This window comes from Choloepus didactylus, chromosome 1 (assembly GCF_015220235.1).
Source record: "Choloepus didactylus isolate mChoDid1 chromosome 1, mChoDid1.pri, whole genome shotgun sequence".
NCBI classification, from domain to species: domain Eukaryota; kingdom Metazoa; phylum Chordata; class Mammalia; order Pilosa; family Megalonychidae; genus Choloepus; species Choloepus didactylus.
In genome coordinates, this window is record NC_051307.1 from 134,505,975 (window position 1) to 134,521,557 (window position 15,583).

General features: G+C 36.5%; 1 protein-coding gene across 4 annotated transcripts in view; it reads left to right on the forward strand.

Annotated features, from left to right (window-relative positions):
- Nucleotides 1-15,583, forward strand: part of IFT80 (intraflagellar transport 80) — a 213,833-nt gene that overhangs the window by 88,751 nt on the left and 109,499 nt on the right. For all 4 annotated transcript variants that reach the window (XM_037841715.1, XM_037841695.1, XM_037841725.1 and 1 more), the window contains exon 8: nt 106-243. In XM_037841715.1, coding sequence (XP_037697643.1) covers nt 106-243 — 138 coding nt within the window. The remainder of the gene's footprint in view (nt 1-105; nt 244-15,583) is intronic.

The window sequence follows — 15,583 nt, forward strand, 5'->3', positions numbered from 1 at the left end:
GAAGTGTTGATTTCTAAATCTTTATCTGTTACTTTATTGGAGGATAAACTTGTTTGTAACAATATGTGGCTGTTACAGATAAAAAAAGATGATTTGCTTTTCTAGGTGTGGGATAGTTATGGCCGCCCCCTGTATAATTCACAACCTCATGAGCATCCTATTACCTCAGTTGCCTGGGCTCCAGATGGAGAATTATTTGCTGTTGGATCATTTCATACTTTACGCTTGTGTGATAAAACTGGGGTAAGTTATAGTGGTGAGCAATCACAGCTGTGCTGTAACAAATGTGGTAATGCACAACACACATGATTCTCAGTCTTTAGAAAGCATTTTCAATGAATGCATTTGACTGAATCTTTCTGATTTGTCTTCTTAATACACTGGTTCAATCAATTCCAGATTTATGGGACCATATGAACTCTTTAAGATTAAGAATGACTGTGTTTTCTACTATTTGTCTTTCTGGAAATACTTAATTTGAGCATCATTGTGAAGGGTGGAGAAGTAGTTAAAAGTATTAAAATTCATGCCCAATCAGTATGGAGAGTGCAATATTAAACTACTTTTTTATTTTTATTTTTTTACTATCAACACATTTTATAAAGAAATTTTAGTTGAATATTTTTGGTAAAGAATTAATGGTAAATTTTTTAAAAAAATGGTCACTTTAAAACCAAAGGATGTCTTTCTCTTTGTCAGGAATTCGTATTTGAATGTCTGAGAATTTTTCCTCACAGGAGAATATGCTCTCCATACAAATTCTGTTTAGAATTTAGGCAAATAGTCAAGCCCAGCAGCATTAACTTACTGTCCATGGGGAATGGGATGTTCCATCAAAGTACTCCAGAAGCAGCAGCATTGCGTGGCAAAAAGAGTTTGATCAAGATTATTCCATACTACTACAAACTATGAGGAAATCACATAGTTGTCATATGGTTGAGTTTTCTAAAATGGAAAATAAGAACATTAACTTAGAATTTTTAGAGCCCTATAAATGATCTAATTAGTTTTCTGATATTTATTTTCTATTGTATAAAATATAATGTCTTCTTTCTGGCTTAAAAACCTCTCTGAAACCTGGTGCCTGCAACTCTCTTGTGTTCAAATCAGGCTGAACACTGGCTCATAAATCTTTGCTGCCCCTGACTAACATCCTCACTCATGTTTTCCTTTTGTGGGATGTTCTCAACTCTGTCTTATACTTGCTGTTCTTCTCATTCTTCAAGTCCCATTTCATGTTTGACTTCATGAAGTGCATTTGTTTATTTTTCTAACTTTCTCTCATCTGGGTCTCTCTTTTCTCAGTTATAGTATCAGGATGTCAGAACAGATCATCTCATCAGCTAAGGAACTTTAATTTCTGATTTTTTAAAATCAATGATTCTAAGTCTATAAAATATGTAGTCTCATCTTCACAATTTATCATGCTCTTATATTGTCCATTTTAGTTTCATGTGTATTATTTTTGACACCCTAGATAGTTTATAAGTTCCCATAGCTTTGTTTATTATCTTTATAACAGAGTTGATACTTAAAACTTTTTTATAACAATTTAAGCATAATAATTTTAATTTGCCATTTTTGTTGGAAATCTTTTAAAATTTTAAAGCTGAAACTTGGGGCAATGAATTGATCTGAATAACTGAATAGAAATATTTACCTTATTAAGCACCGAACTTTTTATAGAATGTTAACTTTTCTGGAAAAAAAATACTTTTTAAAGGGATTTTGCTTTTGTCTTGTTCAACTGAATTGACTAAATATATTGTAAAAACATTTTTAGAGATGTGGAATTGATATAAATATATGTTCTTTCATTCAATAGACAAAATACATACTACAGATAAGACTGTTCTAGGAACTGGGGATGGAAGTATGAAAAAGATGTAAAGACTTTCATTGAAATTGTGGACAGTCCAGTGGAGAATCAGACTTTAGACTTAAAGTACAGTGTGATAAGTGCTAGACAGGAGGTTTATACAAGCACAGTGAAGGCATGGCAGAGCCTAACTCTGCCTATGGGACATGGATTGGAAATATTTTCTAAAGGCAATAATGTTTGAATTATTAGTTCTCCAAGAGGCAGAAGGACTCTCTTATGCATCAAAGTGGAAAAGATTATGGTGTTTTTGTGCAAGGTCAATATAATTTTGTAGAGGATAGATCCAGGAAGTGATATAGAACAGATATTCTCAAATGAGATCTATATTTGCCATGTAAAAGAGTCTAGATTTTAATCTTTAGAAGAGTGGTTTTGTAATTATTTTCTGTCAAGCCCTTTTAGGGTTGTCGCTGTGGAGTGGAGAAGAGGAAGGGGCTTGCGCTCCCTTTCCTTCTCTCCACCTGCAACCAGAAAAGCTCTACATTGATCTCTTTTGCTACTTGAGCAACCAGTATAAGATTTCCTTTGAACAAAGGGTCACTAACTACTACAGCCATGCTGAACTTTTAATTTTTCTAATGGACTATATTCCAAATACTACATTCCAAAAAAAAAAAAAGGGGGGGGGGGAGTTGGGAAATCATTGTTAGTCAACAGGGAGCAATGGATGACTTTTAAGATGGGTACTATCATGATAATATTTCAATATTGGAAATACTGCTTTGGTGTCAAAGGAACAGAGGTACAGGAAAGGGGATAGGGCATGCAAAAGCAAGGAATTAAAGAATAAGTAGTTCTCCATGCAGGCAAGTTTGCAGAAACAGTTTTGCCAGCAGAAGGGACCTCTTGTGCATCAAATTGTAAAAGAATATGGTTCTTTGTGTAAGTTCAATATGACTGTGTATTTGGAATACAGTCCATTAGAAAAATTTAAAGTTCAGCATGGCTGTAGTAGTTTGTATTTTTTCTTAGGGGTAATGGTGCACTGCTGATCTGTTTTAAGTAGTGACCTTATTAGATTTTGCATTTTGGGGAAGCATATTCTGAGGTCAGCTTGGAGAAAAGATAGGAGGGGAGCTAGATTAAAAGGAGGATGGCTAATTAGGAGACTGTTGCAGTAGTGCAAGGAAAAGATGATGTTGGCCTTTATAATAGGGAGTTGCAGTGGGGATAGTAAGAAGTGGACAAGTTCAGGAGATAAACCCTTGGTGTAAGAGTTAAGAGCAACAACCCAGGTTTCCATTTTGAGTACCTTACTGTCTGGGTTGTATTAAAAATTCTTATCTAGGTTTTCTTGGTAGAACTAGGATAGCAATTTATGTAAGCTTCAAAGTAAATGTAAGCTGGTATAATATCAGGGTATTTGATTAAGTATTAAGCCTAGAAAAATGTTATTTTTGTAAGCATTTCCTTTCAATGTTGTTCAAGAAATGCTTCCAGGGAGAGAGAAAAGCTCCTGAATGCTTGGAGGCTGTTAATAATAGGTTTAGCTTTTGTTTTGAATGTATTTCTTACTATGCAAATATGTAATTAGATTGATGACAATTTCAAGGGATATTTAAAAAAGCAGAAATCCTTACTTTTTTACAGATACATCACTCCAACCCAGTAGTTATATAGTAAATCTGTTTCTCCCATTAACTTCCTTCATGCAATTGGAAATGTTTTTTCAAGAATAAAGACCCTCACTAAGCTGATTTTTAAAGTTGATAAGAGTGAGTTAAAAGGATGGTAGTTCTGTTAAATTTTCCATCTGGTCTTTGCATTCTCAACCATCAAACTTACTTTACTTGGCAGCTATTAGCAGTACTTTTCTGACTTTATTGGTTGGCCTGTACTGGTGATTGCTTTATTATCTGAGTAAAAGACCCCCCCTCCCACCTCCATCTGGAAAATCTCCTAATTCAATAGTAGAACTTCATTCTTGGATTTGAAATTGCTCATTATATTGTGCTACATTGTTATACTTTAACACTAGTTGCTACCATAAAATACACAAAATACTCTATTTAAAAAAAACTAAATAAGAGATGGTTATTTGGTGGAAAATCTATATTTTATGTAGCACGCTGTATGATTTAACTTGTATGGTCAGTTTATTCAAACACCATAATTACATGGAACCTTGAATAGGGAGTGAGATCTGATTTGTTTGTACAGGTTAGTGTGAAGCCCTGATACATCACAGAGTAATTTGGGCAGAGGATAAAAAAATATTTGAAAATCCCCCTGAGGGACTGGGGGAAAAGTGGAAATATTAAATTTCCCCACCTGGGGAATTCCTCATATACTCACAAGCACTGGGGACTACTATTTAGTACGCCAAGCCCTCAGTCTTGGGGCTTGCCTTTATGAAACTTATTACTGCAAAGGAGAGGCTAAGCCTACCTATAATTGTGCCTAAGAGTCACCCCCAGAGAACCTCTTTTGTTCCTCAGATGTGGCCTCTCTCTCTAAGCCAACTTGGCAGGTGGACTTGCTGCCCTCCCCCCTGGGACAGGGGGGATGACTCCCAGGGGTAAAAATCTCCCTGGCAACATGGGACATGACTTCCAGGGATGAGTGTGGACCCGGCGTCGTAGGATTGAGAAAGCCTTCTTGACCAAAAGGGAGAAGAGAAATGAAACAAAATAAAGTTTCACTGGCTGAGAGATTTCAAATGAGTTGAGAGGTCATTCTGGAGGTTATTCATATGTATTATAATGATATCCCTTTTTTAATTTTTAGTTTATTAGAATAGCTAGAAGAAGGTACCTGAAACTGTTGAACTACAGTCCGGTAGCCATGATTCTTGAAGATGATTGTATAACTGTATAGCTTATACAGTGTGACCATGTGATTGTGACAACTCTGTGGCTCACACTCCCTTTATCCAGTGTATGGACAAATGCGTAGAAAAATGTGGACAAAAAAATAAATGAATAATGGGAAGAATGGGAGGGATGGGGGAAGAGATTTTTCAGTGTTCTTTTTTATTTTTATTTTTATTCTTATTTTTATTATTATTTTTTGAAATAATGAAAATATTCAAAAATTGATTGTGGTACTGAATGCACAACTGATGATGATGGTGAACAATTGATTGTACACTTTGGATGATTGAATGGCATGCGACTATATCTCAATAAAATTGCAGGGAAAAAAACTTCTTAAATCCAAGGCTTTAGATTATGTAAAATACATCTTTTATTAATTCTGTAAATTCCAAATTTTGTACATGGATATTTATGTAATTATTGTGCTTTGCTAAAATTTTGTCATAAGCATGGAAATTTAACCTTATACCTTGTTTTCCATGCTTTAAAAAGCAAAAACGATAAGAGCAACTCTTTGATTAAGTCAGTATTTAATGTAAGCAGTCAAATAAGTCTTCATAGAGCTGGGGAAAGAGAGAAAAACTATTAGTTCAGAATTAGTTACATTGTACTAGAGTAACAAAAATAGTACAAAAAAGAATGTCTTAGTTTAGTGTCAGCTTAGTCACCTGCATTGTTTTTGATGTAATATGACTGAATCGTAAATTATTCATCTCAGAAAAATCATGAAGTATAGTTTTATCCTTTCCTAGAAGATACATTAATTTGAGATTTTTTAAAAGAAGTTTAATACCTTAACACATAAAAAATTAGGATCAGGTTGGTTTCATTTTTCTATTATTTCAGAAAAATAGGTAACTTTATAACAGAGTTTATGAAAATTAAATCTATCAAAGGTAAATGAATGGCTAATTTGAATTCAAGAAGGACTGTATTTCCAAGGACTATGCCCAATTTATCTTTTAGAGGTGAGAATATTACAGAAAATGTAAAAGAAAATTTTAATCTTTTGGGGTAATCTATTTAAAGTATAAGTGTTAGCCACATTCTCCTGTTCCTAGTTAATAAATGATAGGCAAAAAATACTAGTAAATAACAGAAAAGGACCATGTTAGACTTAGTTACTCTAGCAAGCATTTGTTTTAACGTGTTAAGAAAATATTTGCCTGTTAAACTTGTATCCCTAAAGTTCTAATATTCATAAAAACATTTGAGCATAAAATCTAAATATGAAAAGGGGCTCATCATGGTGTATCTGAATTCCTTATATTTAATAAAATAAGGCATAGATGACACTATTGAAAGCATTCTCTTTTAAAACAAGAAAACCAAAAGTTACATGGAGTGACTTTCTGGGGGTGTCTCCCAGAGAAAAGACCAGGTCATTTTCATTTAATTTCCAGAAACCAATGTCAGAGATCTAATGTATTTTTTTTTAATTTAATTTAATTTTTTTTTATTTTGAAATAAATTCAAAGTTATAGGAACAGTAGCAAAAACAATACTAACCCCATACACAGAATTCCATCATACCTTGACCCCCTCCCCCGATAGCTCAATCCACCAACTTTAACATGTTGTCACATCGCTATTTCTTTCCCTCCCTCCCTCTCTCCCTCCCTATCTATCATCCATATCTATTGCTCTGTCTTCTGAACATATGAGAACTAGCTGCACACATCCTTGAACATATACTATAATTCACATATACACTTCCCATGAACAAGAACATTATTTTATGCAATCCCATTAAGCGCAGCTAAGAAGTACAAGAGATTCAAAAATGATACAAAGCTTACATTCTATATTTCCTTTTCCTTATGTCTCAAATGTGTCCCTTTGAGCCACCTGTCCTCTCCTACAATCCCATCCAAGTTCATCCTTGACATTCAATTGTCATCTATTTAGACTGTCTTTTTTTTTTTTTTTCATTTGTGGAAACATGTATACAGCCTAAATCTTCCCATTCCATCCCCTCCCTAGCATTCCATTAGTGGGATTAATCACATTTAGAATGTTGTAATGCTCTTTCCCACCATCCATTACTAGAAATTTCTCTTCACTTCAAACAGCAACCCTACACTCACTTCTTAACTCCCCATTGCCCCTTCCCCCATTTCTCTTAACCCAAACTCTACTTTTCATCTCTATGGTTATATTCTCTGATAATTTCTTTATGTTTACTGTGGGGCTTAAAATTAACCTCTTAAATCCATATCAATCTTGTTTTTCTTTGATACCACCTTCACTTCTATAGGACACAAAAACTATGTTCCTATACTCCATTCCCCCACCTTTATAGTTGTCTAAAATTATATATTTTACATTGAGTTCAAAACCACTGATTTGTCATTAGAGTTTGTGTATTTTATATCATGTAGGAAGTAAATAGTGGAGTTACAGTTCAAAAATTATTGACTTCCATTTGTATTCCATTGTGGTTGGAGAATGTGCTTCAAGTATATTCAATTTTTTTTTTTTTATTTTCTTGAGGCTTCTTTTATGTCCCAGCTTATGGTCCCCTCTGGAGAAAGATCCATGATCACTAGAGAAAAATGAGTGTCCTGGTGATTTGGGATGTAAGGTACCATATGTCTGTTAAAATTCTCTTATATATCTTTCTTCTTTCTTTGTTTCTCTGTTGGTAGGGCTCCCTTTAGTATCTGAAGTAGGGCAGGTCTTTTACTGGCAAAGTCTCTCAGCATTTGTTTTTAGTATCTGAAGTAGGGCAGGTCTTTTACTGGCAAAGTCTCTCAGCATTTGTTTGTCTATGAAAAATTTAAGCTCTCCCTCAAATTTGAAGGAGAGTTTTGCTGGATAAAGTATTCTTGGTTGGAAATTTTTCTCTCTCAGAATTTTAAATATGTCATGCCACTGCCTTCTCACCTCCATGGTGGCTGCTGAGTAGTCACAACTTAGTCTTATGTTGTTTCCTTTGTATGTGGTGAATTGCTTTTCTCTTGGTGCTTTCAGAACTTGCTCCTTCTCTCCAGTATTTGAGAGTCTGATCAGAATATGTCTCAGAGTGGGTTTATTTGGATTTATTCTATTTGGAGTTCGCTGGGCATTTATGCTTTGTGTATTTATATTGTGTAGAAGGTTGGGAAAGTTTTCCCCAACAATTTCTTTGAATACTCTTTCTAGACCTTTACCTTTCTCTTCCCCTTCTGGGACACCAATGAGTCTTAAGTTTGGACATTTTATTTTATCTATCGTATCCCTGAGATCCATTTAGATTTTTTTTTATTTTTTTCTCCATTCTTTCTTTTGTTCTTTCATTTTCTGTTTTGTGGACTTCTAGGACACTGAGACATTGTTCAGCTTCCTCTAGTCTTGTATTGTGCATATCCAGAGTCTTTTTAATTTGGCCAACAGTTTCTTTTATTTCCATAGGATCTTCTATTTTTTTATTTACTCTTGCAATGTCTTCTTTATGCTCTTCTAGGGTCTTCTTTATGTCGCTTTTATCCTGGGCCATGGTCTTCTTGATGTCCTTTAAATCCTTTGCCATGTTTTCATTCCTCAATTGTAGTTCTTTGATTCATTGTGCGAGGTACTGTGTCTCTTCTGATATCTTGATTTGTGTGTTTGGAGTTGGATTCTCCATATCATCTGGTTTTATCATATGCATTAAGATTTTCTGTTGTTTTTTGGCCTCTTGGCATTTGCTTTGCTTGATAGGGTTCTTTCAAGTTGTAAAAAAAAATACCTGTCTAATTTTTCAGAAACACAGTTTGGTGGCATACACTTTCTCTGACCAACCAGCAGATGGTGTCTGTGAGTCACCTATACCCCTCAAGTCAGTTCTCCACCTTGTCCCCGCTGTGTGTGGGGAAATGATTCTTGTGGGGTTCAGATGGTGAACTCAGTTTGGGTGTGTTGCTGGAGCCATCTGCCCTGAATGTGGGGCGTGTATCTGGGTGGCCAAGGAGGAAGGACAGCTTTAATATTGAAATCCCCCAGGTTCCCAGAGATTCAAGGCCACTGCCAGAGTCTAAGCCTTCATTTCATTTCAGCCCCAGCCCCTCTCTCTCACTGTCCCACAAACCACCAGACTTGGCGTAGTGTCCCTGGGTTCTCCGAGCGGGTCCCCCTGCCCAGCCACAATCCTCCAGGACCTCTGCTGAGGGAAGGCTGTGCTACGTCACCAGTTCGCACCGTCCCTCAAGGGAAGCCCCGGGCCACCGGGCCGTGCTGGGGCGCTTTCAGCCTGATGCAAAGATGGCCGAACGGGTGTCTCCACACCCCCCTCCTCTCACAGTTCCTCCTTCCCAGCTCCGGGACAACTGGCGGGGCTCTGGGCTGTGGGCACGGCCCCGGGCAGGAGTTTATCCCACCCTCCGGGGAGCCAGCTGCTAGCTGCGGGGTTTATTTCTGCTTCGGGCTCCCCCCTCCGTTCCCCCATCCCCGAGGGTATCTGCAGTGGGCTATCTTCCAGGCCACTGCAGATATGTGCCACAGTTTCCTCACCTGTAAAATGAGTTGGTTGAACAAAGTGATTTCCAAATATTTGTCTTCAGGTTGGCTGGGGAGCTTTTTTTTTTTTGGAAACAAAACAAAACAAAACAAAAAAGCAGATTCCTAGGCCCCACCCCAGATCTAATTTAGAAATTCCAAGGGTGGGATCTGGGAATATGGTTTTCTTGAGCTCCTTAGGTAATTCTTGTGTGGCCAGATAATGGAATCCCTGTACCAGGTGCTCTTAAGAATTCTGCCTACTCTGAAATTCTATTATTCAGTTATTATTGTCTTTATTTTACAAATGAGAAAAAATGAGGCCTAAGCACTTAAGTGACATGAAGGATTGATTTCATGGTTAGTAAGTAATGAACCCAACTATAAGTCTACATTTCAAATAGTATTCTCAATTTTGGTGGGGTTTGTGCTCCTAAATTTTCTAGAAATTTGTCATAAAGTATACTTAGAGGAAACATGATTATTTAGATTATGTGAGCACAAGAGGGAAAGAGTATGTATGTCTTCTGTTAACTTTCTGTTTTCTTCTTCATCAGTTTCTGCTTTTAACTTTATTTCCTTCCTTCTTATTACTTGGGTTTGCATTGCTCTTCTTTTATGCCCTTCTTTAGGTAGAATTTTGAGTAATTGATTTTATAACTTTTTTCTTTTCTAATATATTATTCAAAGCTATAAACTGCATCGCAGAAACTTTGAAATCATGTACTTTTCATAATCATTCAGTTCCAAATATTTTTTCATTTCTCTTGTGATATCTTCTCTGATTGATGAATTATCTAGAAATGTATTATGTAATTCCCAATATTTTGATATGTTCTATTATTATTGAATTCTAATTTCTTTCTATTTTGGTCAAAGAACATACTCCATAGGATTTCAGTCTTTGGTTACTAAGGCTTGTTTATGGCCCAGTCTGTAGTCTATTATAGTGTATGTACCAGGCATACTTGAAAAGAATATGTGTTCTACAGTTGTTGTGTGTGGTGTTCTACAAATGTTGATTAGGTCAAGTTGTTCATATTGTATCTTAGATATTCAGTCTGAGTTTTTGTCTAGTTGTTCTATCAGTTACTGAGAAAGAGGTTTTAAAATTTCTAACTGATTGTAGACTTTTCCGCCACTCTCTTTAATTCTGTAAAATTGTACTCCACGTATATTAAAACTCTGCTATTAGGCACATATTTAGGTATGACTGTTTTGTCTTCCTGATAAACTGACCCTTTTAGTATTATGAAATGTCCCTCCTTATCTCTGGTAATACTACTTGTCTTGAAGTCTACTTTGTCTGATGTTTGTATAACCCCATTCTGCTTTCTTATGCTTACTGTTTGTTTGCATGGTATACCTTTAATCATCCTTTTACTTTCTCATCCTTTGCCTTTCCATATAAATTTTAGAATGAACTTGTCCATATCCACGAAGATCCTTGCTGAGATTTTTTTTATTTTTAATTTTATTTTTATTAGAAAAGTTGTGGGTTTACAGAACAACCATGCATAATGTACAGGATTCTCACTACCCTGTTAGTAACACCTGGCATTGGTGTGGTATATTTGTTACAATTGATGAAATCACATTTTTCTAATTGTACTAATTACCTTTAGTCTGTGGTTTAACTTAGGGTTCATGGTTTTTGGAGTAAAGTTCCATGTACTTTTTAAAAAAAATTTTATTCTATTATATATACAACATAACATTTACTCTTTTAAGCACATTAATAAGATACATTTTAGTGCTGTTAATTATGTTCACAATGTTGTGCTAACATTCCCCATCATGCATTACCAAAGCATTTCCATCGTTCCAGTAGGAACTCTGTACATTTTAATCCTTAACTCCCTATTCCATATCCCTACTCTGTCCCCTGGTAACCTATATTCTGGGTTCTGACTCTATGAGTTTGCTTATTATAGTTATTTTGTATCAGTGAGATCATACCATATTTGTCTTTTTGTGCCTGGCTTATTTCACTCAACATGTTGTCTTCAAGGTTCATCCATGTCATTGTATGTATCAGAATTTCATTCCTTTTTACAGATGAATAAGATTCCATTGTATGTTTACACCACATTTTATTTATCCTTTCATAGGTAGATGGATACTTGGGTTGCCTCCATCTTTTGGCAGTTGTGAAAAATATCACTATGAACATCAGAGTGCAAATGTCTGTTGGAGTCTCTGCTTTCAGTTCTTTTGGGTATTGTTCCGGTTTGCTAATGCTGCCATTATGCAAAATACCAGAAATGGATTGACTTTTATAAAGGGGTTTTATTTAGTTACAGATTTACAGTTCTACAGCAATAAAAGTGTCCAAACCAAGGCATAACCATGATTATACCTTCACTGAAGAAAGGGCATTGGTGTCCTGTTAGCTCAGAAGGCACATGGCTGGCGTTTGCTTGCTCCCAGGTTGCATTTTGCAATGGCATTCTCCAAAATGTCTGTGCGTCAGCTTCTCGGGGCAAACTCTGGGCTAGTATATCCAAAGTGTTAGCAAAAGTCTGCTTTCAACAGCTGTCTCCAAAATGTCTCTCTAAACTGCTCTCCAAAATGTCACTCTCAGCTACTCTGAGGTCCTTCTGTTTGTGAGCTCTTTTATAGGACTCCAGTGATTAAGTCAGGACCAATCCTAAATAGGTGGGCCCATATCTCCATGGAAATAATCCAATCAGATGTTCCGCTCGCAGTTGATTGAGTCATCTCTATGGAAGCAATCAAAGAGTTCCAACATAATCAACAGTAATACATCTGCCTCCACAAGATTGCATTAAAGAACATAGTACATCCAGACCAGCACAGGTATATACCTAGAAGTGGGATTTCTAGGTTGTATGCTGGTTCTATACCTAACTCTCTGAGGAACTACCAGACTCACTTGCACAGCAACTGCAACATTTAACATTGCCACCAGCAATGAGCAAGTGTTCCTGTTGCTCTGCATCCTCGCCAACACTTGTAATTTTCTGTTTTTTTTTTTTTAATTGGTGTAAAATGGTATCTCATTGTGGTTTTGATTTCCATTTCCCTGATGACTAATGATGTGGAGCATTTTATCATGTACTTTCTGGCCTTTTGTATTCTTTGGAGAGATGTTTATTGAAGTTTTTTGCCCATTTTAAAATTGGGTAGTTTGTCTTTTGTTGTTAAGTTGAAGGATTTCTTTCTATGTATTCTGGATATTAAAACTTTATCTGATATGTGGTTTACAAATACTTTCTCCCATTGTGAAGGTTGTTTTACTTTCGTGATAAAGTCCTTTGAAGCACAAAAGTTTTAAATTTTGATAAGGTCCCATTTTTCTGGTTTGTTTTTTTTTTTTTTTTTTTTTTTTTTTTTGCTTTTGTTGCTGGTGCTTTGGGTATAAAGTCTGAGAAACCAATGCCTACCACAGTGTACTAAAGATTCTTCCCTATGTTTTCTTCCAGGAGTTTGATAGTTCTGATTGTTATATATAGGTCTGTGATCCATGTAGGTTGATTTTTGTGTAGTGTGAGGTTGAGGTAGGGGTCTAACTTAATTTTTTTGCCAATGGTAATCCAGTATTCCCAGCACCATTTGTTGAAGAGACTATTGTTTCTCAATTAAGTGTTTTTATCCCCTTCCCAAAAATCTTTAACCCTCATCTGAGGGTTGATTTTTGAGCTCTCAATTCTATTCCATTGGTATATGTCTCTACTTGTGCCAATACTATGCTATTTTGATTACTGTTGTTTGTAATAAGTTTTAAGATCAGGAAGTGTGTGTCCTCCAATTTCATTCCTCTTTTTCAAGGTAGCTTTGGCTATTTGGGACTCCATACTTGTTCTAGTTTGCTAATGCTACAGAATGCAAAACACCAGAGATGGATAGGCTTTTATAAAACGGGGGTTTATTTCACTACACAGTTATAGTCTTAAGGCCACAAAGCGTCCAAGGTAACACCTCAGCAATCGGGTACCTTCACCGGAGGATGGCCAATGGCGTCCGGAAAACCCCTGCTAGCTAGGAAGGCAGCTGGCGTCTGCTCCAAAGCTCCGGCCTCAAAACGGCTTTCTCCCAGGACGTTCCTCTCTAGCAAGCTTGCTCCTCTTCAAAACATCACTCCCAGCTGCACTCTGTTCAGTCTCTTTGAGTCAGCATGTTATATGGCTCCACTGATCAAGGCCCACCCTGAATGGGTGGGGTCACACCTCCATGGGAGTATCCCACCAAAGTCACCACCCACAGCTGGGTGGGGCACATTCCAAGCAAATCTAACCAGCACCAAAAAGTCTGTCCCACAAGACCACAAAGATAATGGCATTTGGGGGACACAATAAATTCAAACTGGCACAATACTCTTCCATAAAAATTTGATGACTGGTTTTTCCATTTCTGCAAAGAAAGTTCTGGGAATTTTGATTGGATTGCATTGAATCTGTAAATTGCTTTGGGTAGAATTGACATCTTAACAACGTTAGTCTTCCAATCCATGAAGATGGACTGTCCTTCCACATATTTGTGTCTTCTTTGATTTCCTGTGTACAGGTCTTTAACATCCTTGGTTAGATTTATTCCTTGATACTTGATTCTTTTAGTTGCTATTGTAAATGTAATTTTTTTTCTTGATTTCTTCTGATTGTTCATTGTTTGTTTATGAAAACACTGCTGATTTTTGAGTGTTGATCTTGTACCTCTACACTTTGCTGAATTCATTTGTTAGCTCTAGGAGTTTTGTTTGGAATTTTCAGGATTTTCAGTAAATATGACCATGTCATCTGCAAATAGGGAAAGTTTGACTTCTTCATGTCCAATTTGGATGCCTTTTAGTTCTTTTTTTTTGCCTAATTGCTCTGTCAAGAACTTACAGTACAATGTTGACTAACAATGGTGACGATGGGCATCCTTGTTTTGTTCCTGATCTTAGAGGGAAAGCTTTCAGTATTTTACCATTAAGTAGTAGTTAGCTGTGAGTCTTTCATATATGCCCTTTATCATGTTGAGGAAGTTTCCATCTATTCCCAGATTTCGTCAAATGCCTTTTCTGCATTGTTTGAGATGATCATGTATTTTTTTTTTCCTTCATTGTGTTAAGGTGGTATATTACATTAATTGAGTTTCCTATATTGAACCAATCTTCATACCTGGGATAAATCCCACTTGATCATATTGTATAATTCTTTTGTGTGCTTTTGGATTTGGTTAGTATTCTGTTTTGGTGATTTTTGCATCTGCATTCATAAGAGATATTGGTCTGTCATAGGGGACTGGTGGTTTGATTGGTTGAGCCCTCTACCACAGGACCTGCCCTTGGGAAGACCGTTGCTGCAAAGGAGAGGCTAGGCCTGCCTATAATTGTGCCTAAGAGTCTCCTCCTGAATGCCTCTTTGTTGCTCAGATGTGGCCCTCTATCTCTAGCTAAGCCAACTTGAAAGGTGAAATCACTGCCCTCCCCCCTACATGGGATCAGACACCCAGGGGAGTAAATTTTCCTGGCAGCATGGAATATGAATCCAGCGGAGGAATGTATACCCAGCATCATGGGATGGAGAACATCTTCTTGACCAAAAGGGGGAAATGAAAGGAAATGAAATAAGCTTCAGTGGCAGAGAGATTCCAGAAGGAGCCAAGAGGTCACTCTGGTGGGCACTCTTACGCACAATACAGACAACCCTTTTTAGGTTCTAATGAATTGGGGTAGCTGGCGGTAGATACCTAAAACTATCAAACTACAACCCAGAACCCATGAATCTTGAAGATGATTGTATAAAAATTAACTTATGAGGGGTGACAATGTGATTGGGAAAGCCATGTGGACCACACTCCCCTTTGTCTAGTTTATGGATGGATGAGTAGAAAAATGGGGGAAGGACAAAAACAAACAAACAAAGGCATCCAGTGTTCTTTTTTACTTAAATTGCTTTTTTTCTCTTTAATTATTATTCTTGTTGTTTTTGTCTGTGTGGTAATGAAGGTGTCAGAGATTGATTTTGGGGATAAACGCACTGCTATGTAATGGTACTGTGAACAATCAAATATAGAATTTGTTTTGGTAAAAAAAAGTAAAACAAAAGAGATATTGGTCTGTAATTTTTTATTCTTGTGGTATCTTTGGTATGATGGTATGGGGCTTTGCTATGTGGGTGATGTTGGCCTCATAGAATTAATTAGGGAGTGTTCCCTCCTTTTTCAATTTTTAAGAAGAGTTTGAACAGGATTGGTGTTAAGTCTTCTTGAAATGTTTAGTATAATTCCCATGTTAAGCCATCTAGTCCTGGGACTTTCTTAGTTGGGAGGTTTTGGATTACTGGTTCAATCTTATTGCCAGTTATTGATTTGTAGAGATCTTCTATTTCTCCTTGAGTTTGTGTAGGTAGTCTGTGTGTTCCTAAGAATTTGTCCATTTCATCTAGGTTATCTAATTTATTGGCATACAGTTGTTCATACTAAC